The following is a 24,797-nucleotide window of genomic DNA, read 5'->3' on the forward strand; positions in this document are numbered from 1 at the left end:
AGTACGGAATTAACATATAAAGTTATGGCAGTATTATTTGAAATAAGTGTAAGATATTGAAAAATAATGATTAGGGCTTAAAATGTATTTACTTGAATATCTGACAGTCATTAAAAAGACATCTGTTCCAATGCTAGTGGTGGTTCTATTTTAAATCCCAAGCAAATACTAAAACAAGGAATTAGATATTATGTACCTCAGTTTTCTACAATCTTTTAATCAAACATTAATAGTCTTTTTTTAAAAAAATATAATTATGTCAGGTTCTAAATGGGGGAAAGTATTTGTTTTTTATTAGAACATTTAATATATTTCAAAGTTTTAAGTCATAAGGAAATAATATTAACCATTGGACATCAGATACATATCTTCTATGAACCAAACTTTCAGACAAATTTCAGATGACTATTTAATTAAGAGTTTAATTGTTACAATTATTTTCAAAAATATGTACTGCTCTACATGTCTGTTTAAAAGTTTGGCCTCAGATCATTTTCTTTTTTTGCTTAATTTTAAATATACAAAATGATTTGACTATTACTATCTCATCCATAATGATGCAACTTTTGGAAATTGCCATTTAATAAATTAATAGTTATAGATAAAATGGCTCACCCATTATATTATTTAAGCATTCTGGATTTTGAAGTTTCCTTACATATTTATATTTTAATAGAGATTAACATCATATGCACCTTATTTTGTGTATTCTTATAACTTATTTTATAAAGAGCTCTGTTTTTTATCAATATTTTGACAATGTTTCTTGTTTTAGATCCTCTTTATTAAAATCCTGCTAAAATATTGTTTATTATAGAATGAATTTAAACATCAAAGCTCAGTTCAAACTCCCTGAAATATGTTTAGACTAAAGGGCAGGTGTTCGTTTACTCTTCTCACAGGAGGGTTATTCCACTACTGTCAGATCTCTAATTGTTTCCAGAAAAAGCGTATCTTCAACCTTCAGTGCGAAGGTAACAAATATTCTAAGGTATCATTATTCTAACGAGAAATGCCTTTTTCTGAGGGAGATGTAATGACCTCAAGTGAGTGAGGATATTAGAGATGTATAATCTTATGACATAAGTAAGAATAACTGGACTTCCACGATTGCATCCTCTCTAACACTTCCGTTTGACATTGCCTAGCAGTTCAGATCTAAGCCAGTGTATTTTGATGAAGGTTCTTTTTATAAACCAGGGGTGGAAAAATCACATTCTCACACAGATGAGACAGGTAACATAAATGCTAAACTGTTTACAGTTTGACCAAGTTACCTTCCTTTGAAAGCATTTGTCTAGGTCAAGCAAAACCAATAACATAACTCCTTGCAATGACTTTCAATCTCAGAAAACTGTGATAATGGAGAGTTTCCAAGAAGTAGGTTATTGTCTTCCAAGTGTAAATTTAAGACAAACATTAATTACAGACTTATTCATACAAAACAGACTTGTTCATAACGTTATCACAGATCAGTTTATTATTTTTAAAATAAAACAATGATGAAGAAGTAATAGTGAACAGAATATGATATGGAATGAATGAAAAGTAAGAATTTACAAACAGAGATAGAACTGACTGGCACATGAAGTCAAGAATTTTAAATTAACTAACAACAGAAAACAAATTTACCTTCTCTGTGACAATTAACTAAGAAAGGTTTTTTTATGTGATACTATCAACCTAACATAAATTGATATTTATGAAAGAAATATTTTTTAAATTAATGACAAATAGATACCTTACTATAAAAATTAGCCTTTCAGCAGATCCGCTTCAACGCATCTGCAGTGCTTCAAAATCCTACCGAATTTCTATCGGAATTTAATCCATGTTTCATCTGGATTTTCAGAATTTTAGTATCTGACAGAACCAAAAAGCCAGATATTCGGTAGCCAGATAACTAAAGAAAATAAAACCACATACAATGCTGGAATGGTTACTCTTCCCTCCTGTCCCGCAGTTTTCCACTGCAAACAAGGACAGTGCCCTCTGATGCCGAGAGGCAATGCCAACATAGACAGATTTAGGGTGCCAGCCTTCCAGACAGTGTGGGTCTCCTCAGATACGATTCTGACTGGTATTCCAGTCTCTGTATTAGGCTTGGTTCTAATCATATTTTCACCAAAATGCACACAGGTGTGTCCAATTCCAGTAACCCCCCCCACACACACACACACATTCTCTTCTGGGTCCATATTATCCTTGCCACGCCATATCAGAGTAGGTTTGACAAAATTTCTGTGGCAGCAGGAGCTAGATGAATAAAGAATTAGCTTTTCTCACAAAGGGCTAAATTTCACTTGGCTCCCTTCAGATGATGAATAAGGACAGATTTTTGAAGTCAGGGAGCTCCAGACAGTAAATGAAAAAGCCCAAACTTTTCCTCTCCCCGAAGGATGCCTCAGGCTCTATTGGAACTGATAACTCACTCCATTATTCTGCATTCATCCGGTGATAAACAGGGTTTAAAACTTTGTATGAGATGCTCAAATAATACTCTGAAGTGGTATTGGAACAAAAGACATATTTATTGTGATTTGATTCGCTTTGGTTAACCTTTCATGCGAGCTGCAGCTCTACACAAAGGAGGGCAGAGTGCCCGCATGGCATTCAGGCTCATTTACCTTCTGAACACTGAGGAATGTCACAGACTTCGTAGCGTACCTCTGGATTGCTTGTGAAACACCACGGTCCCCCTTCTTCCCCTCGAGGGTTTCGACAGTAGTTTTCCTGTAGGTCTTTACCCCGATAGCTCGAAGGCAAAAAGCTAGTTTTAAAATGATAATCATTACAGTATAAGCGCATGCAACTTTACTTTTGGCCTATTAATTTTATTAATTAGTGGGTATGTGTTCCTGAAAATACAGAAACCTTTATTCTAACTCAGACCTCCACATACAGGGTGGGGCAAAAGTAGGTTTACAGTTGTTCATATGGAAAATAATACAATGAGTAATAATTAATAATACAAGCAAAAACTCTGTGTTTCACGTACTCATACTGCAAACCCACTTTTGCCCCACTCTGTATATTAACTTGAATTGTTATTTTCCATCCATTTTTAAAATCCTTAAATTTTATAAACATTTATATAAATTAATTCACATATTCAACATCATTAAGAATAACTCATCTCTGGATGTGTAAAAAGCCAAACATTCAGAACCTAATGAACACTGTTTGAACCACAATTTCAAAGCTTCGTTCCAAGGCAACAAGGGACTGAACAAGGCCACTAAGGAGAGAACTAAAGAAACTTTGCAATTGACCTCGAAACCTCAAAATTGCACTGCTTATACCACAACACTACTTGTTTGTTTGTTGCTTTTATTATGGAGAATAGCCCTCCAATTTTCTGCACAACTGAGAAACAGGCTGATGACGTAACACGGGCAAATTGTCTAGAATCAAGTGAAACCTGGCCTCAAATTTCAACTCTCCCGCTTACTAACTGGAGCTCCAGCAGGTAAGTTAGCCTCTCTCAGCTGTGAGTTTACCTGTACAATGAGTGTAACCATAACTTATGACATAACTTATAACATCTTACACCCTATGGTTGTTTTAAGAAGTTCTAAGAGATGACAGAGTAATTGACAATAAGTGTTACCTATTTATTAAGCACACTCAAGTTAATAGTCTTTACTCTAGGGAAATAAGGAACATAAATGCTATTCTCTTCAAAAATTTTAGTAATTTTCATTGTGGCTAAGACTTGGTGTTTCCAGGTTTAGTTCATATTAGTTGGCTGCAGACATTGAGCTACATTACCTCCACTTAAAATGTCTAATGCCCTAGTTAGAGTTTTGTTGCCAGTATAAAGAATTTCAACACGAAATCAGAAATCCAAAGATGTTTCTATTCTTTTGTACTGCTTGTGGCATTGGCTTCAATGATGCTGCCTTTATCTGCTAGATGGCACACACACAGAAAAAAATATAAATAAAAAATATACATCTTTATTATAAATCAGATGTATGGAGTAGTTCAGTGAGTGGTACAGTGGATCGAGCACCAGCCTGGGATACTAAGGACCCAAGTTTGAAACCCAGAGGTCACCAGCTTGAACATGGACTCATCCGGCTTGAGTATTGACTTAGCAGCTTAAGTGTGGGGTCACTGGCTTGAGAGTGGGATCATAGACATGACCCCACGAGCTCTGGCTTGAGCCTAAAGGTCCTTGGCTTGAAACACAGGGTCAGTGACTTGAAGCCTAATGTCACTGGCTTGAACAAGGGGTCACTGGCTCAGCTGGAGCCCCAGTCAAAGCACATATGATAAAGCAATCAATGAACAACTAAGGTGCTACAACTCTGAGTTGATATTTCTCATCTCTCTCCCTTCCTAGCTGTTTGTCCCTGTGTGTCCTTCTCTTTCTCTCTCTCTTTCACTCTTTCTCTCACTCGCTTAAAAAAAAAAAGAATATACACCTATAGGTAACCCTAGTAAACACTGTTTTGTAAAGCTGGTTACATTTTCAATATTAGTTAGTTTTTGCTATAAGGCTTTATTTCTACTTTTACTAATCTGAGTTCTAAGTAGCACTTAAACTCCAAGGATTTTAGTGTCTTGGTAAATACCATTCAGGTGTGTTCCTTCTATATTGATACTTCTAATGAAAAAAATCACTTTTATTGCATTATGACATGAAATAAATGTGGGCATGCATCAGATATCAACCAACATTTTACAATAAAATTCTTTCATTTGAACATGAAAAAAAAAGTGTTAAGTCTTCAGAAAAAAAAATTATTGGCCAAAAAAAAGTCTACTCTAAGAAACTTACTACTAATCAAATATTTTAAGGAAGCTATTAAGTATTATAAACATTATTAAACTCCAAAATGTCTTTAAATAAAATGTTTATAATCTTACTTCACTAGCATTCTAAATATGGGAAAACAAAATTTAGACATTAGTTCATATAATTGACAAAATTATAACACAATTAAAGCTTATCATGATTTCATAGTTTCCTAACAGTTTTAATTTTCAAAGGAAAAAGAAGTCATCCTTTGTCTTAGCATTAGCCCCTTTATTCCAGATTACTTTAGGGTACCTTTAGTTTGTACCATTACTAGAAATGTATTTCTATCATTTTTGTCAATTCTCCAACTTTTTAAAGTAAATTTATAATTATATACACATTGGTCTGATATAACAAAAACTGATTTTACTTTTTTAATAAAGTAATATATTAATCAAATTTACCTCAGAAAATTTTCTTATAACTCTATTTTATGAAAAAGCTTAGTATAGCCTGACCAGGTGGTGGTGCAGTGGATGGAGCGTCGGACTGGAATGTGGAGGACCCAGGTTCGAGACCCAAGGTCGCCAGCTTGAGCGCAGGCTCATCTGGTTTGAGCAAAGCTCACCAGCTTGGACCCAAGGTTGCTGGCTCAAGCAAGGGGTTACTCGGTCTGCTGAAGGCCCGTGGTCAAGGCACATATGAGAAAGCAATCAATGAACAACTAAGGTGTTGCAACGAAAAATTGATTGATGCCTCTCATCTCTCTGCATTCCTGTCTGTCTGTTCCTATCTATCCCTCTCTCTGACTCTCTGTCTCTGAAAAAAAAAATAAAAGCTTAGTATAGTAGAGTAATAAGAATAAGTTATTGTTAACGCAAAATCTATATTGCTGGTATATATCACTCACCTAGAATGACACCAGTCCTTAGACAATTTATTTACTCTTTGGGTTTTTAACTTCTAGATTTATAACAGGAATGGAGTGAATTGGGTTATTATGAGGTCCTTTATATTATTTTACATATTAAGTTTACTTAAGAAAATAAATAATGGATTTATCACATATTAAATGAACACATTAAATATGTACGGTTTTAGAGAAAATTTTTTGTTCTACACACACACACAAAAATAAATATATATACACATGTACCTTTCCAATGTATTTGTAAAGCCAAAAAGAAAGTGTGAAGAAGTAGTGGATGAATCAGTAAGTAATTTAGTATGAAAAATACAAGTATGAAGGAAGAGAGATCAAGAAGAAGTCAAACCTATATATGGCTGCAAGACGAATAAAGTTTTCCCACTAGAGTTAATATTATGAGAAATGAAAAAACATGTTCTTTGCCACAATTCTGTATCAATGCATATCAAATTCTTCTTTAAGGCATTCAGAGTAACAGAATTCTGGGTCATCTCTTTTCGTTCTTTGGCAAAAATGGTTTTTGCCCAAATAACAGTTTTTCCTTTGTGTTTTGTGGTATTAACATGCTTTACTCTAGCATCTGTACTTGATCGAGGAGTGAAGCCTACTTTCTGTTCTTTCCTCTTATATATGTTCATTCAACAAATGTTTATAAAAACTCGTGTTACTCCAAAGCCATGTGTCAGTCAATAGGCTTTGTAATAAACTTTTACTTACATACATATTATTTTTGGTACTTTGTCCTTGTTAGAAAGCTTTAAAAGAGAGATAAGTGAAGAAATATTTAAAATTAAATTATATTTAAAGGTGCTTTGAAACATAAATTAAATCTTCTGGATGCTGGTCACCTTTTTTTTCCTTTTAATATAAACTGTGTTCATAGGAAACTTAATCTATTCCCTCATCTGCTTCATTAATAAATACTGTGTGGTCAATGAAGGCTAGAGATATAGATATCAGGTAACCTGATCTACTGGTTAAGTTTCTACACTAATTTCATCATCTATCATCATCTTCCCATTAAGCCACTTTTAAAATATTTCAATTGAGGGAGTCAACAATAAATCATTCCTCTAGACAAAGACATATGTATATCTAGAAAAAGAAATATATATATATTTCTTTTTTCATTTTTCTCTTTTTTCATTTCCCGTGAAGTTAATCTTTACTTAACACTTAACTTGAAAGTTATCATGCTGATATTCCCATAAGCTAATTGATGATACTTATGTGTTGCTCCAATTGAATTTAAAAAATTTTTAATAATGTACAAGATCTTCTCAGCCCTCAACTCAAGGAAATGCTTGTTGGAAAAATAGCTGATTGGCCTGTATAGCCTGTTCCCAGGGAGCTCTATTTCACAGTTACTCCCTCTAGCAGAGACTCACAATCATAGAGAATTTGGGTTGAAACAAGACCTCTCTCGGGTCAGTCCAGTGCACTCTACCCAACGAGAGCAAGATTGATTTCAAATGCTCGTCCTTTGTTCATGAAAAGCATAGATCTATCCTTTTAAACAAAATGTTTTCCTCATTATCCTTGGAGTGACACCATTCAAACACTTCTGAAAGGGCAAAACCAATTCTATTATTTGTTTTCATAATATAAGGGCAATAGTATGTTTCAAAGATGTTTATGTATAATTAAAAGTAAATAATTTGAAAAAATAGTTGTTTTCTGTTATTGAAACACTATGAAGCTAATCAGTTTGGTCACTTACTAGCTGGTGTTAATTAGGCCAAGATTACCAGGTTTGATCCCAATGTCGAACAACAAACTCTTTTCTTTCCTTTGTACCTAGTCCAATTAACTCGTCTTTGTTACAAAGGAAAATCATCTTGCATAATTATACCCTCCAAAAATTAATGAAATAGAATAAAAGTGGATTTATCAAGGCAAAGTTATCCTCACTGTTGCAACTAGTCACAGCATGTGTTCCACTGACTTGCTAAGTGCATCGTGCCCTGGAGTTGTTCAAAGCAAAGGTTATGGCTGGACTCAGATTCTGGCCATATCACCTGCCAGCTATGAATGACCTTGAAAATTTATGAAGACTCTTTATGCTTCAGGTTCACCATATATAAGACAATTTAAAAAACCACACACTATGTGGTTGTTGGGTGGAATAAATCAGATAAACCTGGTAGCTGTGTTAGGCTGCGGGAAAAGTAGCTGTGTTAGGCTGGTTCACTGGTTTCCCAGCTGCAAGCACTTTGCACAATGAGTGAGATTCGTCTGTGAGCACGTGGCAGAGAGCCACATGTGTGTCTCTATGAAGTTATGGGTGCTTTCCCTCGGTGGTAATCCTCCCAGATCACTCTCCAACCCCTGCATGGTGTGGTTCCCTGATTTCCTCAGGCAGCACCATGATGGGCGGTGTTCCTGATGCCTTGCCCTCCACTGCAAAGAAAAGCTTTTTTCTTTTGCTTATCACTTGCCCATCTCCACAAGCCTCCAATAATGGGAATTGCCTGATGCTTTCTTGCTCTGCAGTTCCTCTACTCTCTGCCCAAATCCAATGTGAACTTTCCTGCCCTCAACCATAGGCATTACAGCTGCTCAGCAAGGTAACTGGCACATGGTAAACTAAATCTTATAATGCATTTAATATCTAGGGAAAGCTGTTTTCAACTATACACTTTAGTTCCTGTTAAAATTATTTGGGAAATAAGTCCTGAAAACTGGCTATATTCAGTTCTCTAGTGGGTAGTAGATACATATATTTCTCCTCCATCATGATTAAAGCCTTGAGACTAATGAGCCTTTGGATATTATGTTTGCTTACTTTTAAATAGCATTCATCTGTTATAATGAACACAATTTTTAAGTGTAGACATTTAATTCTCAAGGAATGGGAAGTGTTTTCTAGTCATTGGACAATAGGTAAAATGGGAAAGCTGGTCAATCTGAAGCATGATATTTTAGCCAAGATTCTCACTTTTGATTGTACTTTGGAATCATCTGGGGAGAATTTTTTTAAAAAATGCTGGGACATGGGTTATTTCTCCCTAGAGATTCTGGTTTAATTGGTCTTGTTGACACCTGGGTGGTAGGCTTCATTAAGGGCTCCTAGCAGGTGACTTTAATGTGCAGCTGAGGTTGAGAACCAGCGTGGTTAAAGCACATCTGGCTTCTCGGTAAGGTCATAATGTGTTACATCTCTAATTTACACAGTCCACCCCTCTACCCCAGCTGCAGAGTGCTGAACATTCTCAAGGGCAAAAGGAGGGAAAAATCTTTTTTAAAAATCATGTTATAATCATTTTTTCACAAGCACCAAGAGATCTTTTTTATAAATTGAGCTTTTAAGGTAAGATAATGTTAGGCCACATCTTAATGTTAAATTTACTAATCTTTGATTAAATATCAGTCATGGAATCACAAAATGTTGGCCTAATGTAATTCAGCAAAATTGGCTAAGTTATTATAGAACTGTAGGATTATTCTGAAGGACTAATGTGAAATGTATAACACACACAAAGAAAAGAGAGTTTTATCCTCTCTTCTTCATGCTTTTCTTACCTGTGTTCATGGGGGATCATGGAATTCCAGGGCTGGCATTTGATGCCACTCTTAGTGATAGACACAGTACCCTTGTAGCTACCTCCTTTACCAATGATGCAGTTCCTAATATAGTCTATCAGAAGAAAGCAGAGAAGAACGCTGTAACTATGAGTAATATATGCTGTATATATTTTTTAAAATTCCATTCAAATCTCCAAATAATTAACACTTATAAACTCTAAATCATATTGAAATGTCTTTCCTAAAGCTTCTACTAATATTTTCAAAATAGTGCATTTCTGAACAATCCAAAACAAACAAACAAATAAGACTATTGAGAAGTTTTAATTTTATGAGCATATACCTGGATAACTACAGAGATTAATCTATGTACTTAACATAGTTTCTATACTCAACGGGCCAAACAAATTTATTTTGACAAAATGATTTGTTCAACTATATGGACCATGTTAAGAAAAATATTAAAACAAAAATTAAGCAATTTGTAAAACCTATGTTAAATTCAGAAAGTTATTTTAAGAACTAAAAGTAACTAATTTGTTTTTATTTCCATAAAATTGTGTGGGTTTTTGTGTACATGTGTGTGTGTAAAAAGAGATAATTACATTACCTCTTTGATTGTTTTCATGTTTTTGCTAACATTTTAACTGCTAAATTATAGGGCAATCAAATTGAAGCACATTGTACATTTCTGTCAAACAATACACTTCCTATCAACTACAATAGAGTTGTTAGCAATCTTGAAGACTGAAGTTCATCTTTTACTAGATTATGAATTATGTTTAGAGTTTGTAGGATTATTGAATTCTGAATTCAACATAAACATAATTATGAATTCAATATAAACATAATTCTGAATTATGTGTTTAGAGTTTGTAGGTATCATCTTATTTTCTATCATGAATTAATTTAATTTAGATATATGTCCTATTAATAAGAAAATATCTGTGTATATTACCAAATACCCAAATTAATAAGAAAATATGATTTGAGAAGACATTAAAATTGAAATAAATACTATTATCATAAATACAGCTCATGATTAATTTTAGTAATAAGATATTTATTTTGTTAATTTTATATTTATTTAACATCCCTTAATCACTTATTGGTATTTTCTGCTTTTGAAAAAAGTAAATACTTATGAATTTCAGAACACCAAAATAGACCAATTAACATAATTTAGTTTCAATTCTTCTTTCAAAGATTTTTTTGAGGAATATAATTATTAATAGATCCAGCTAATAAATCCAACTATCATTTTTAAAACCTCCACATTTATTATCAGCAATCAACATAACTTAAGATTAGTTATCCAAAGTTGTTTTAATTTAAAATACTATAGTAAGCCCAAAATTTGCTGTAATGTAAGATGTCTTAAACTACTAGCTGAAGATGGCACTTTCTAAAGTGACATGGAGAATACCAGTTCCTGGAAAGGCTCCCGGAAATAAACCAAGAGAGAACAGATAATATAATTATGGAAAGTTTGAGAAGTGATCTCTTTTATCAAAAGTATCATACTGAATATCTTTAAGGTGTTCGTGTCATCTGTCTTAATAGATTAAATGACTACACAGCAGATCCAGGGTATAATAGAAAAATCAGCGGGAAGGAGCACTGTGGCAAGACTTTCTGCTTTATTTCATTATGAATATTGAGGGGAGGCAGTTACCTTTGTTTTCATAGAGGTCAAACTGATGGCCGAACTCTGTTTTCACTCCACTTGACATGCTATTGAAAGGGAACCAGAGGCATCGTTTTCTTGCTTTATCAAAAACAAAGGCCCTGAAAAATATATCTGAATGAAAATATGGAATACTACCATAGTATTTATACAGTTTTTAAAGAATGGGCACATGGTTTAACCAAGAAGGGCAATCTAAACATCTTTCTAAACAAAAATAATAAATGCAAAAATCTCTTAACCAAGAATCGTAAAGTACTTCATAAAACTTTCTGCATATTAAAAGTTACCATGACAAGAAATAATGTTGGAATTCTGAACTGTTTTCCATCCATTAAGGAATGTTGTTAAAATTCCTCTCTAAGCTACTTACAATGCCACCATATATAAGTATCTAATTTAAAAAAATACACGGGCCTGACCAGTTGATGGTGCAGTGAATACAGTGTCGGACTGGGACATGGAGGACCCAAGAATGCTGGCTTGAGCGTGGGCTCATCCGGCATAAGCACAGGCTGACCAGCTTGAGTGCAGGCTCACCAGCTTGAGCAAGGAGTCGCTGGCTTGAGCATGGGGTCATAGACATGAACCCATGGTCACTGGCTTGAGCCCAAGGGGTCACTCGCTCTGCTGTAGCCACCCAGTCAAGGCACATATGAGAAAGCAATCATTGAACAACTAAAGAGCTGCAATGAAGAATTGATGCTTCTCATCTCTCTCCCTTCCTGTCTCTCTGTTCCTATCTGTCCCTCTCTCTGACTCTGTCTCTGTAAAAATAAATAAATAAATAAATAAAATAAAAAAGTACATGGGCTTTCTAAGAATAAGAATTATTTTACTTCCAGACCATATATATGTTTTTGAGAACAAATGACCTTATAATTTTAGCTTTTTCAATTTAGTAATTTATTTCTTAGTATAGTATTTTGACAATTTTTAAGCAATCTTAAATAAGAGAAATAGTTTTTATAAAACAAGTATATAAAAAAGTCTAAAATTTTAGGAAATTTTTATATATTATTTTATGTTTTAATTACTACATTAAATTTTTATCCATAACTGTAAAACATTACATTAATAAACTCTGTGCTTTGATTTACATATAGATATTTAAAAATATCTACCTATAAAAATATTTTACATCTGAAATAGTAATTAAGAGCAAATCATTAAAGTGTTATTTTTGCAGCAGTGGCAGAATAACTAGATAAGACAGAATTGACTAATAATAGACTCAAATTTTGGTCTGGTTGAGTGTAAGCTTATGTAATACATGTTAAATTTCCTACTCTTTACTGTGGGATGTCAGGGGGAGGGTGTTAAATGACCTTGAAAACATAGTAATTAGATAAAGAACAGACATAAAAATAAAACTAAACAAACATTAAAAATAAAGTTTAAAGTTACAGACTCAGTAGTTTGTCACTTAACTTTACATTAAAATAAATATGTACCACACATCTACAAACTACATTTCTATATGCATTGACATGAGATCACATGCATGTGCGCCATGAGGAACATGGCAAATCTGCATCTGTGAATACAAATGTGGTTACATATGGAAAGTGAGGGACAGGGTTTCCAGTTTGCTGGTTTCATTCACTTTATTCTCTCCTTCCATGACTGTACCATATTCTCCCAGAAAATGTTTCCTCCATATAAACCAGATGAAGCTATCAAATTTCATGAGTTGCATCTTTTTTGAAGTTTGATTTTAAGAATCTTTATCTTAACCTTATTTTAATTATCATTCTTATTTCAAGAATTTATTTTGTCTAGTTTCCTAGTTGTTCAAGGCAGGAAGGCAATTCCAATACAAGTTACTTAGTCATTTAAGAAGGGGAGACTCTCCCGTTTTCTTCTCTTGGGCCAAATGATAAATAATGATTTTCTTAAAAGCTTAGAATCAGGCATTCTGGTCATCTTTTCTACTGAGCAAAGAAAAATTTCAGTCTCTATAAAATCAATATTGTTGATCCTTCTTAAGAGAAAACAGTGTTTGAAATTGTTCCACCGCATGCCCACTCAATCACAGATGTTTTCACACAGCTTTGTTGGTATTTTCCAAACATTGCTTGTATTTGCCATTATTTTCCAATGATTCTAGTCCTATAACAAGTCAGCAAAAAGATTCATTAATCCTTTAAGAACCTAGTTTCAGGGTATCACAGTAGGCTTATTTAATTCTGAATAACTAATGTATTTAGTGATTTCAAAAACATAGGTAAAATACACATATTCTGGGACAGAATGAGAAGGAAGGCACAATTTCTAGGCAGAAGAACTTGGGCTGTACCCGGGTAGTTACATGTGGTTTTCTGTACAGATTGCCCCAAATTTGAAGGTCAAACCTCACTCAACCAGAATACGGTAGGAAAATGTTAAACCTCATATACATGCAATATGTAAAGCTTTATTAATCAAATCACTTGTTCTCCAATGAAGGAAACTCATTTTTCTTTCTCCTAAATAAAACAAAGGAAAAGGTTTTTTGTTTTGTTTTGTTTTTTATAGGCATAAGGCAGATTAATGTGAAAATCAAAAAGTAGCAATACTTTTCTCACTTGTGGATCCAGGAGAGTGTACTTTCAGATTCAGAGTTAAAAACCAACACTGAGATGAGGTTCTCCACTTCCCTTCCAACCTCCTCAATTGCCAGAGCATCATTCCCATAAATCTTCATAGCTGAGATGTTGATGGAGAGTGGTTTTCTCTAATTTATTTTTAAGTATCTCAAGGATTTTATTAGAAAATCAGGGATAAAAACACAATTGCCATAGAAGTATACTTGCCAGGTCAATCCCTCACTCCCCTGGCTAAGAAATCCCTCCCTGAAAGTGGCAGTGTGGCTATAAAAACACTTCCGGAGAAGCTGTACATGAATAGAAAAGAGATAGTCTCTTCTCCCTCTAATCTGGTGAAGACCTTCTCTGACCATGGCCTTTCCCCTTGGGACCATAACACTCATTTCTCTGAGAAAGGCAAGTGAAATAAAGACCACTTGCAGTGACATGACTAAATCTGTGTTTACATGATATGTCATGACCTGAGTGTAATAGAGTAGAATTTAAAATTCACAGGGTGCCATGCTCAATCCTATAAAATGTGGGATAAAATGGGGTGAAAATTAAGTGAGCAGAGAAATGTTTATGGAGAAGAACTAAGAAATGCATTTTCCTCAGGTAGTTAAGAAGACTATTCAGATGAAATTGTCACAGTCATGGCCCAAAACTCCAAATTTTATCCTCTAAGATCACTGGCAAAGTAGTACGAATTCTTCCCTGTGAGGTCACACAGGGACTTTCACAAGTCTCTTCCTGCCTCTTTGAATTACCCCATCACTTTTCACCTAAAACATCATCGCTACCCCTAGCCTCTTTTAAACAGCCTCTGCTGCTAACACCAATTCCTCTAGGTTTTTATCTAAGTCTCTCAACACCCTTTATTTAATCCCTAAAGACATTAAAATAAATTATAGTAAATTTTGGCTGTTGCCCAGTTTATATTCTAAAAATTCCTTCACTTTTCTTGTAAGAAAAAGTAATGTTTATTCTGAGTAGAATATTTTTAAATGTTACAGAGCTAAGTCAAACTAATTAAATTTTAGTTCCTAAAGTTCAGTTGTTTATAAGATGAGAAAACATAATTCATAACCAAAGCCACTGTGGATTCTAAAAGATATCAGTTTGTATTCACTTCCTTACTCATATTTCTACCAACTGAGAGTTAACTGTTGTATTGTGTTTAAAACTAAAGCCAAGCCTATTAATTTAAGGGGAAATTACACAGAATACAAAAATAAATAAATAAAATAAACATCATGATGATAATGAGTACATTCTGTTTTTGGAAAATTATCCTAAGAACAAAATAAAGAAACTTACTTGCAAGTAAATGGAAGTCCTTTATTCCTAATACATCTATTGGCACACTGGTCTGCAGTGCTCATTTTTTTTGTTTTTATCTTCAGTAGTGGGTCTTCTTTAAGTAGGGTGGTCTTTGATGACTTTTTGAATTCATGAAGTGTGTTTCTTCTTTTCTTCTGTCCTTCTATTAATAATAGTTTAAAAAAATACATGAGGAATAAGCTTTTAAGGCTCATGTAAAACAAAATGTCCTTAAGGATCATCTACAAAATAATGATTTTATCTGACAACACACTAGACCTCCAGGTGTTGAAATGGAGTGAGGTGAGGAATGATACTCTTAAATAGTTAAGAGCAACAGAGAAATATTGTAATCAGTGATGAATAAATAACTTGTCATGTACAGTCACTCATCTACATTCTTTCAAATGAAGGATGTTTTTAAAAATTAGGACAAAGTTCATGCGAAAGAAATAAATAATATGATATTCTCTAAACAGAAGAAGAGCAAGGGTCAGGTCATGTCATATCATGCTCTATAATTAAATTTGTCAATTTTTTCTATTTTGGTCTATAAGTATTAATTAAGCCAATTCAATGACAGGTGTGATTCTTCTCACTAAAAATTATGCAGTGGATAAAGCTCTTTAAAGTATTTCATATTATTCATATTTTAGCCATTCTCATTTTCTACATAATTGTTTTCTGTGCTTTTGGAGCACTATTTCTGAATATTACTGAACTGTTTGTCTTGAAATCAAGCCAAATGCTGCAAATCATATGTATGTAAAACTTCATCCTTTAATGTAATAGTATCATTTTTCTTCATGAAAGTATTCTACAAGGCACCTAGATAGCATGAAGCCTCCTATTAAAAACCTGAAAACATAAAAAAAAAATCCTATAAGATGTAATCTATTGACTAACATTGGAGTATCAAGAACTTTATTCTCCATTTGCCTAAGGTCATCTGGTTTCAAATGATGATCATCTTCACCATAAGGATCAAAATGTCTAAGAGACTGCAGCTATTTTATAAGAAGGATATACATAATTGTGCCCCTCCTCTGCTTGCCAATCCTTTTGAACACCCTATAACAAAGGCAGTAATAATATATTCATTTTAAAAACCAAGACACAGAGACAAATTGACCACTTAGAAGATCTGGTTTAAAACCCTGCTGCCTAGCTTCAGCACCGCCCCTTCTTAAGCAATTATGATGCTATCTTTTCTCTAATATTTGCTAAGAAGGTATTTGAAAATACAACTTGTAAATATCTCCTGAATATTGGATTTAGAGCTATCAGTAGAGAAGAAACTTGGACAGCAGAACAGGAAATGCATTCCTGGTTTTTATATGTGGTGAAATGTGTCAAGAAAAAAGAGTGATAATTTTTGTCTAGAAAACCTGGAAATGAGGCTAGCAAAGTGAGGTACCAGAAATGGCATTATACTCTTCAGTCGCCAGCAACCACTGCTCTGGTTGGTTTATTAAACAGACAGATGCTACCCATTAATGTCTCTCCTAACCTGAGGCTCACAGTAAGTAAGAGAATACATGAAGTCCTCTAAATTTCTGGTTCTTTAATAACTCCAGAACATAAGGCCCAAAAGACTGGTATACTACTAATTTCTGTAGTAATGCTTTCATTTTTAACTTTTCTTTGCCCTACAAGTTGAATGACTATGGTACAACAGATATAATTTAAAAGACATTTTTGACATAGAAATTCAATCAACCAAATAATCTATCAACATGTTATTTATTAAGTGTAGACCAAATGCCTTGCATAACATTGGCAGACAGAAATAATTCTGGCATCTCATCGGCTTGCCAAATGACTTTGTTTAATTACCTGAAATGCTAATATCTCAATTATTCAATCTAAAAAAAATAAAAGTTATATTTGAACTATTTGAGCTACTTAAATAATAATCATTAAGTAAATATTTAGAAACCAATTTGGATAAATGATGCTATTAATATGAAATGTTTTAGTTTTAGTTTTGAAATTTTATTCTTTGATTTCTGGCATAAGAGTGAAAATTATTCTCACAAGCAAAAAAGTGATATAATTCTTTTCTAATTTCATTTTCTACCACAGGACCATGTTAATGGGAGATAAGTTTCTTCAATAAAAGGTTCTCCTTCTATTGACCTTAGACTATTTCTCATGTGCTATGAAACGTTTTACAGTATAATATCACCTGATTTTCTGTATAAATAGAAATATTTCTTAGAAAAAATATAGTAAATAGATGTAGATTATCTATTTAAAAAAAAACTGTCCACCAAACCAGAAGAATTATATATGTATATGTATATGTATATTTCCCAAATAAATTGTGAGCTAAAAATATTGAATTAAAATTGACCTTATGTATAATTTATTATACACATCTCAGTAAGAGAGAAACTTAAAATGTCTATGATAAACATTAAATTCACATATGTATTTTACTAATTATCAAACAAAATAGAACCCCTGGTCAATGCTCTGGTTTCTTTTCTCTATACCATGCAATATGAAAGCAAGCATTAAATACTACTGAGAGAAAGAAAGTCTCTGTGGGTGTGTTGGTTGTATTGAATTCTGTAGCTCCTCAGTAGTCCTATTGAAATGTGTTAATGTGTGGCTCTACCTCATAAAAATAGTCTACTCTTGCTTGCTGATAAATTTTTCCATCACTGCCTTTCATCTAAAGATCAAAACGCATTCTAAAAAGCAAATACATCTATGATTTCCCTTTATTAGATAATAAATAGGAGTGAAAAGCTTGCCTGGGCTGCAAAACTAATCAGCCAATTGGATCCAGCCCCCAGGATTCCCTTTCCACTATTTATTTCTCAGGACTTAAAAACTTTCCCTTATAATTTAGTCATTTCTACTGGGTCAGTAACTACTCAAAAATGTGAAGTTCAAGCTAATTGTACATCATATAATCCACACATCTATAAAATTAATTCCTTCTTCAATAAAAGAAAAATTCAAAACAGAAGTCCTTCACAAATAAAAACCGAAAATAAAATTCCTTTGCTGAAACAGTTTCAACTTTCTCTTCCATATGTATTAACAACTGATGCTTGTTTTATGAAAACAGTTAAAATTTGGGGAAAAAAACTCAAAAATATCTTTGGATCTAACTTAGCCCTATTGTTTTGGGGGTTTTTTGTTGTTGTTGTTGTTGTTGTTTTTGTGCATGACCATTAGTTGAAGCTTATAAACAAAATATTGAAATGAAATCAAAGGGTGAGAGATTACTCCAACTTTGTCATGTTCCCTGTACTTTAAATTGCAACTACTGTTTTCTCTTCTCCCAGTATGGGAAAACATTCTGGAAGCTATATTTCCTGAGGAACCTGACATCCCTGTTTTAGAACTGAAGTCATTAGAATCACAGTGAAAGCCTACAAACAGAGAGTAGGGTCAAATGTATCAAGGTGCTTGAAGAAAGACACATTTCTCCCTCTGGTCCCTGGGCCTCACACTCATTTCTCTCAGTACCTCATATATTTTCTTCTCTGTATGGACTAACCATTGACTTCAAAGGAAAATCATGCAAGGAAAGCATTTGCAGGGTGTGGAAAGAGGCAGGAATCTGGCTCCACATATCCTGAGAAACCTACACACATGATTAGTGATTAACAGCTTGAAGTGGCAATATGTTAAGATGAAAGTACACAAATAATTAATGGAAGGGAATGGTTGTGACCAGAATGAGATTTTCAAGTCCCCAACTACAAGAAGCTTAAATACTAGAACAGATTTTCACTGCTAGGACTTGGATTTGACAGATCCCTTCTTTAGAGAAGGTAACAGTTATCACGCACACAAAAACAAAATAAATAAAAATGTCAGGAAAAAAGAGATCATGTCAGACTTAAATGTTGCTATTTGAAAAGCAGCATAATCATCTCTTCCAAAGAGATTTACAAAATGAGTGATGTTCAGTATGACATTTGGGGCTTTCCTAGATACTTTTCTCCTTCTATTTCATCCTCCCTCCTTGTTCAGTCAGTCATTGACACAGATGCCTTCTCCTGGGCTCCTTCGCTGTCTGTTTCTGCCTACCCCTCTGCCTGCACACAGCAACCAAGACAACCACACTAAAATACACCTTGTGCAGGGTACCTGTCAACTCAAAGACTTTCGGTGGCTGTCCATTGTTCAGAATACGGTAGTTTAGCATGATAGTCACCACTTACGTGTGCTGTCACACCTCACTGCTCTAACCACAGGTCACACTACACCCCTCAGGCACTCAGTGATCCAGCCCCACATGGTTACCTGTCCTCTCTTCTACTTTCTCACCTCTACACCTTTGGTCACTTTGTGTTCCCCTGACTTATGTACTGACTCTAGAAACCCATCTTTTCATTCTTAGCTAGGGTACCGTATACTCCCTAAACTGGTCTGAGCCTTTAACCCTTTGAGTAGTACGAACGTTCATGTACGTCCTCGTGCCTCCTGACCATCCAGCGAGCATGAAAAAAACTCACTACTCAAAGGATTAACCTAGAAATGAACTCTCTCTCGATCACAGTATAATAGTATTTCTAAAATAGAGTTTTTCTGATATTTCTTGGCAAAATAAATTTTTAAAGGCAGTTTCAACTAATTTCACAGCTCTTGGCTTCAATATAAATGATTTTCCTTAAAAACCTCATATATTTCATTCTCATAGATTTGGGTAAGAATCTCAGCTCTGTCCCTCAACTAAGATAATAAAATAATTAAAATCTTTAACCTCAGTTTTCTCATGTCAGATAAGTCCAACAATGCCAATGTTATTAAAATTCATTTGTATTCTCAGAGCTTGGTCCATAATGCTCAGTAATGCTGGTTTCTTTCTCATTTGTTCGTCTTTATACATCCACATTAGGTGCTCATTTAATGCTTCAGTTATTAAAAGGGATTTTTGGATATTTGTTTCCAAATTTGGCAGCAGTAGGTAGAGTATAACTCTGTAAATTTCTATAAAAGTGGCTTGTGTACACTTTATTGAGTATTTCTTCAGAAATTCGTCAATCAAATATCTTTATAATACATTCTGCTCAGAACTGGTTGTCACCTTACGATAGCATCCAATTCTTTTCTAACATTGTGTTATTTTACAGTATGTACAATACCAATGCATAAGTTAAACCAAAAAGTATAACTAAAGCAAGTAACAGCAAAAAATTCTAAATGTCCAATGTTAAATGATATTAAAAAGAGCATTCTTTGTATGTTCTAAAAGGGCTGTCCATGTTTTCCATTTTGAAGAGTGTTATTTAAAAAAAAACTATCAAAATAAACTTGTCACCCCAACAAAGTCAGAACCCCTTTTGATGACAATTTTAGCATTATCCACTCCAGGAATTATTCACAGCATATCTGTAATTCCCAGTTGGCCTCTCCTTGCCTGCCAGCACGCTCTTGGGCTGCGTTTTCCCTATACTCAGGAAACGCCGTCATTTCAACATTAGCCAAAGTGAAATATAATTACAAATGTATATCTCCTGCCAAAACTCCATAACGTATGCCAAAAACAAATAGACATTGTCTGTGGTTGATCTACTGTTTGGGTTTTCCACACTGTGCTCCCCTTGCATTAGCACAGATGATCTCAGGTAACCACAGTCTACTTAAGACCATCAACACTTTAATCTTTAAAAATGAAAGCCTTCAAAATATTAACTATGATTTCAATGTATGCTCAAACTCCTCCAAACCAACAATGTCTTTTAGGAATCTATTTTAACATGACACATCTCAAGCATGATAACCTGCTTGATTGCATTAACATCTTTTTCACCTCTTCAGAAACCTGACCTAAATGTTTTCAAACTGACCCTTCCCACACAGTATTATTTTCCAAAAGGGCCACTTCACATAACAGAAGAAAAGTCAGGTGGATTGAATGATTTCTTATTTAGCAAATCCTTGATATTTTCAACCCTTGCATTACATCAGAAACTAGATCAGAGGTCTGATGAATTTCATATTTAACTTATCTCAAAAGATGCAGCCAGTTCTCTGTTTTAAATTATAAAGAAGGCCATGTCTACCATCTGGGCATTTGTTCCATTCTTTTATTCCCCTGTGCCCACCCATGATGCTCACTACCTTCTCCCATTGGCATCCCAGACACTACTATGATAATACAACCAAATGCAGATGTTTCCTCTTGTCCTGATAACAACAAGAAAATTTTCCAAAGCAGTAAATGCAATCTCTCAGCTTTCAGGCAATCTGAACTCTCAAGCAACTCCTTCCCAACCTGTAAATTCAGGTGAGAAAATGAGACCCTGAAAGAATTTCTAAAGCTCTATTCAAAGTCACACAATTTCTGCCCTTCTTGCCCTGCAGTTTCAAAAGGGCAGGCGTCCACACCCAGAAAGAATGAGATCTTGAGAGGGAGGCTTTCCTTTCATTTTCACAACATGCATCTACTTAGAGTTTAATCTGCCTTTTCCAAATGTAAACCTGTGTAAAGCCATAATTTGGCTCTGAATGTTGACCAAGTGATGTGATATAGGGGACTGTCATGGAAAATTATTCTCTGGAAGAAAAATGACTCCCTGCTGTACTGACCATCACTCTCCTCTCTTCAGATCAGACCTGTTCAGCTTTAAACTTGTCCAAACCAGCCAACTTCCACCCAGTGTTAGCACTCCAGTCCTATCCCACAGTCCAGGACTATCAGGCTCCAGTGAGAAGGGGCTGGGTCAGGAGGGGTTAGGGTGGGGTAGTCACAGTGAGGGGATGTTAATTATCATTTTAAATGCTTTGCAAATAGAAATAGCTCCAAAGGAAAGCCAGTGAGAAGTTTAAAAGACCCACACCACACACTGAGCTGGGATGCTGGGAGTAGGGTAAAAAGAAAGTGTTAGAAAAAGGAAAGCTTAGCAAGAAAAAGTTAAAATAATGGTGATGATGATGAAGAGAAAACTAACCTGCATAGGGGATGGCGATGGGGAGCAGAAGGAGGTGGAGGAGGACAGGCTGCATCAGCAGGACTGGCAGAAGTTTGGTCACCCACATGCTGCTGGACGCTGGCGGATCCCACTGGAGGAGACGCCGGGCTAAAAGAATCCTGTCGGACCCAGTGCCTGAAAGAGCCAGTCGGCTCTGAGCGCCTTTTTATTGCGATGAGCTAAATTTGTTGTGTGATTAACTGGAAAGATCTAGGTCTGAACTCCCTCTTACGGTAAGAAACTGTTTAACAGCAGCCCTGTACTCTCTTCCACCCCCTCCTTTCCTCATGGCCCCTCCAACACCACCAAACAGATCCCAGCTCTCCGCCCCCCCTCCACCCCACCCCCCAACTCCGCTTAGGAAAGAAACTTACAAAGAAAAGGTCACCTGGCCTGGGGCCAGCTTCAGTTTGGAAGCTGGAGCTCCGGATCCCAGTGGCTCCTATCCGAGGAGGGAAGGGAGGAGCAAGGCTCAGCCCAATAGCTAAATCAAGGCACAGGCAGAGGACCAATTCGCTAAATTTAAACTGAAAAATACATGTGTTTACATATCTATTTGGGAAAAGAGGAAGGGGAAGCAGCATGAGAAGAAAGCGAAGAGCTGCTTTTCAGTCAAATGCGCTTTAGCTCCTGATCCGTCCAGTTTCACTGCTAGAGCAACCGAGGGACTCAAAACACTGACACCGGTTCCCGGGATGCGACAGACGGGGTGGGCGGGGGCGGCAGGCGCCCGGCGGAGGCAGGCAGGTCCAGCCCAGGTAGAAAGGGCTTAGGTTAGAAAAGGGTGTGGTACGGTATGGAAAACCAAATAAACCAGCAAAACAAAAGCACCCACGATGCCAGGTGGGAAAATTGCCCCCGTCCAAAGGCTCAGAGCAGGCAGTTTGTTTTTTACAGAAGCTGTACTAAGCTCCTCCAGTCACCACACATGTACCGAAGTGCATAAAAGAAACTTGTCTCATCTAGGGTCTCATAAAACCCGGTCATGCTCTCAAAATATCTAAGAGATTGGGATTATCCACTGTCTGTCCCTGACAGATAATGTAGCAGATAAATGTGTCCTTGTACACACACACACACACACACACACACATGCACACACTGACACACAGCCATGTATGTCATGATATGTGCACCTTCACAGACTAACTTTCTCTGGAAATCTCTCAAGCTGTTTCCTTACAGGAATAATGAATGGACCTCTCTTCTTCAGCTCCATCTCCTGCATTCACCCACCTGCCTCCCAAAATCTAATGGGGCAGGGTAATGGATATAGGGATCACTCATATCAGCAGAGCTTTGTGAAATTGCGGGAGGCAGCTAGACAGACATGAAAGGAGCAAGACTATACAGGCCAGGCACAGAAGGCCACCAGGGCGGAGAGCCCCAGGTGCCTAGCAAAGGGCAAAACTGGGAAAACAAGGACCTTACCGGCCTCTCCCCCTGCCAGGGTGAACTTTGTTCCACTAGCATATAGTTAGTCTTACCTTTATATTTTTGACATTTCATATTGCTGGTCCCCTGACATTTCTTCCGCTGGCATGTTGCTTGTCATGTGGGTTAGACCCCTTTAGAGAGGCAAACAAACAAGGGGGTAGAAGATAACACGTAAGCATTAACCCCCTAGGGAAATCATCTAGGCCTCAGTTGTGCTTCAGCTCCAGGCGCAGAAAAGCAGCAAAACCAAACACGTAATGCCAAGCCTGACCTCAGGACCCGCTGTGTTGACTGACTAAGGACACTCTGCCCTGGTGCCTACTAATCAGTGGAGACCAGGACCTAAGAGGACACACCTAGAGAGCTAATGAATATTCTATTAGAATCCTTCTCTGGGGCCTCCCCTAAAATCTCCACCCTTAAAATCCCTCTGGATGAAAGACCCAGAGTACTCACCAAGCTCTTTATCCCAGAAACATGCCTATGCCTTTCTCCTCCTCATCCTTCTCTTCCTCCTCCTCCCCCTCCTCCTCCTTGTCTTCTTCCTCCTGCTCTTCTCTTCCTCCTCCTCCTCTTCCTCCTCCTCTTCCTCCTCCTCCTCCTCTTCCTCCTCCTCTTCCTCCTCCTCCTCCTCCTTCTCTTCCTCCTCCTTCTCTTCCCCCTCCTCCTCCTCCTCTTCCCCCTCCTCCTCCTCCTCCTCTTCCTCCTCCTCCTCCTTCTCTTCCTCCTCCTTCTCTTCTTCCTCCTTCTCTTCCTCCTCCTTCTCTTCCTCCTCCTCCTCCACCACTTCCTCCTCCTCCTCCTCCTTCTCTTCCTCCGCCTTCTCTTCTTCCTTTTTCTCTTCCTCCTCCTTCTCTTCCTCCTCCTTCTCTTCCCCCTCCTCCTCCTCCTCTTCCTCCTCCTCTTCCTCCTCCTCCTCCTTCTCTTCCTCCTCCTTCTCTTCTTCCTCTTTCTCTTCCTCCTCTTCTTCTTCCTCCTTCTCCTCCTTCTCCTCTTTCTTCTCTTTCTCCTCTTCCTCCTCCACCACCACCACCAGCACGTCTTCCCCCAAGTACATTGTCCTTGCCTCTCTCTCTTTCAGGGACCCCACCAGACTTGCAACCAGGAGAACAGTGAGCAGCAGCTGCTTGTCCTGGGCTACCCCCCTGAACTTGTCTCTAAGGCCACCTTTTCTCTGACTTCTCAGTGAGCCAAAGCCCTGCCGAGACTTCTTTCTTATCTGTAACATTTCTAGAGATCCAAAGCATGCCTACTTTGGCTCAGTCCTGTTGCCTTTCTTGTTTCACTGTCCCGAACTCTGTAACTAATCGGAGCACCCATTCTCTTGAGTGAGCTGCCCACTCAGGGCCTTCTGCACCTTGTCTCTTAACTGAATTCTTTCCTTCAAGAAAACAAGAATTGTGATCTTGCCCTTTTGCCAATGGCAAAATTAATGCCCAGACTTCCCATTTTATTGAAAGAATTTGTCTTTGCACTACTCTGATTACTTTCGGCAAGTGCTTGCTTCAAAACGGATTTGAGGGATAGTTGCCACATGTGTCTCTGAGACGAATACAAGTAGGGACGAGTGTGCACAAAAGAAGGGAAAACAGGCATAATGTGAATAGCTGTGGAACAGCGTGGCGCTGTACAGAAGTGGTAG

The 24,797-nt window shown here is 36.4% G+C and overlaps 1 protein-coding gene across 3 annotated transcripts in view; it reads right to left on the reverse strand.

Annotated features, from left to right (window-relative positions):
• HGF (hepatocyte growth factor) overlaps nucleotides 1-21,938 on the reverse strand; it is a 73,320-nt gene extending 51,382 nt beyond the window's left edge. For 2 of the 3 annotated variants that reach the window (XM_066353783.1, XM_066353785.1), the window contains exons 1-5: nucleotides 21,698-21,938; nucleotides 14,775-14,940; nucleotides 10,876-10,988; nucleotides 9,198-9,312; nucleotides 2,628-2,770 (exon numbers count right to left, since the gene is read on the reverse strand). In XM_066353783.1, the coding sequence (XP_066209880.1) occupies nucleotides 2,628-2,770; nucleotides 9,198-9,312; nucleotides 10,876-10,988; nucleotides 14,775-14,940; nucleotides 21,698-21,785 (625 nt within the window). In that variant the 5' untranslated portion in view covers nucleotides 21,786-21,938. The remainder of the gene's footprint in view (nucleotides 1-2,627; nucleotides 2,771-9,197; nucleotides 9,313-10,875; nucleotides 10,989-14,774; nucleotides 14,941-21,697) is intronic. The other variant, XM_066353784.1, reaches the window with a different exon arrangement.
• Nucleotides 21,939-24,797: the final 2,859 nt, after the last annotated feature.

The sequence above is a fragment of the Saccopteryx leptura genome, chromosome 12 (genome assembly GCF_036850995.1).
Source record: "Saccopteryx leptura isolate mSacLep1 chromosome 12, mSacLep1_pri_phased_curated, whole genome shotgun sequence".
Classification (NCBI taxonomy): domain Eukaryota; kingdom Metazoa; phylum Chordata; class Mammalia; order Chiroptera; family Emballonuridae; genus Saccopteryx; species Saccopteryx leptura.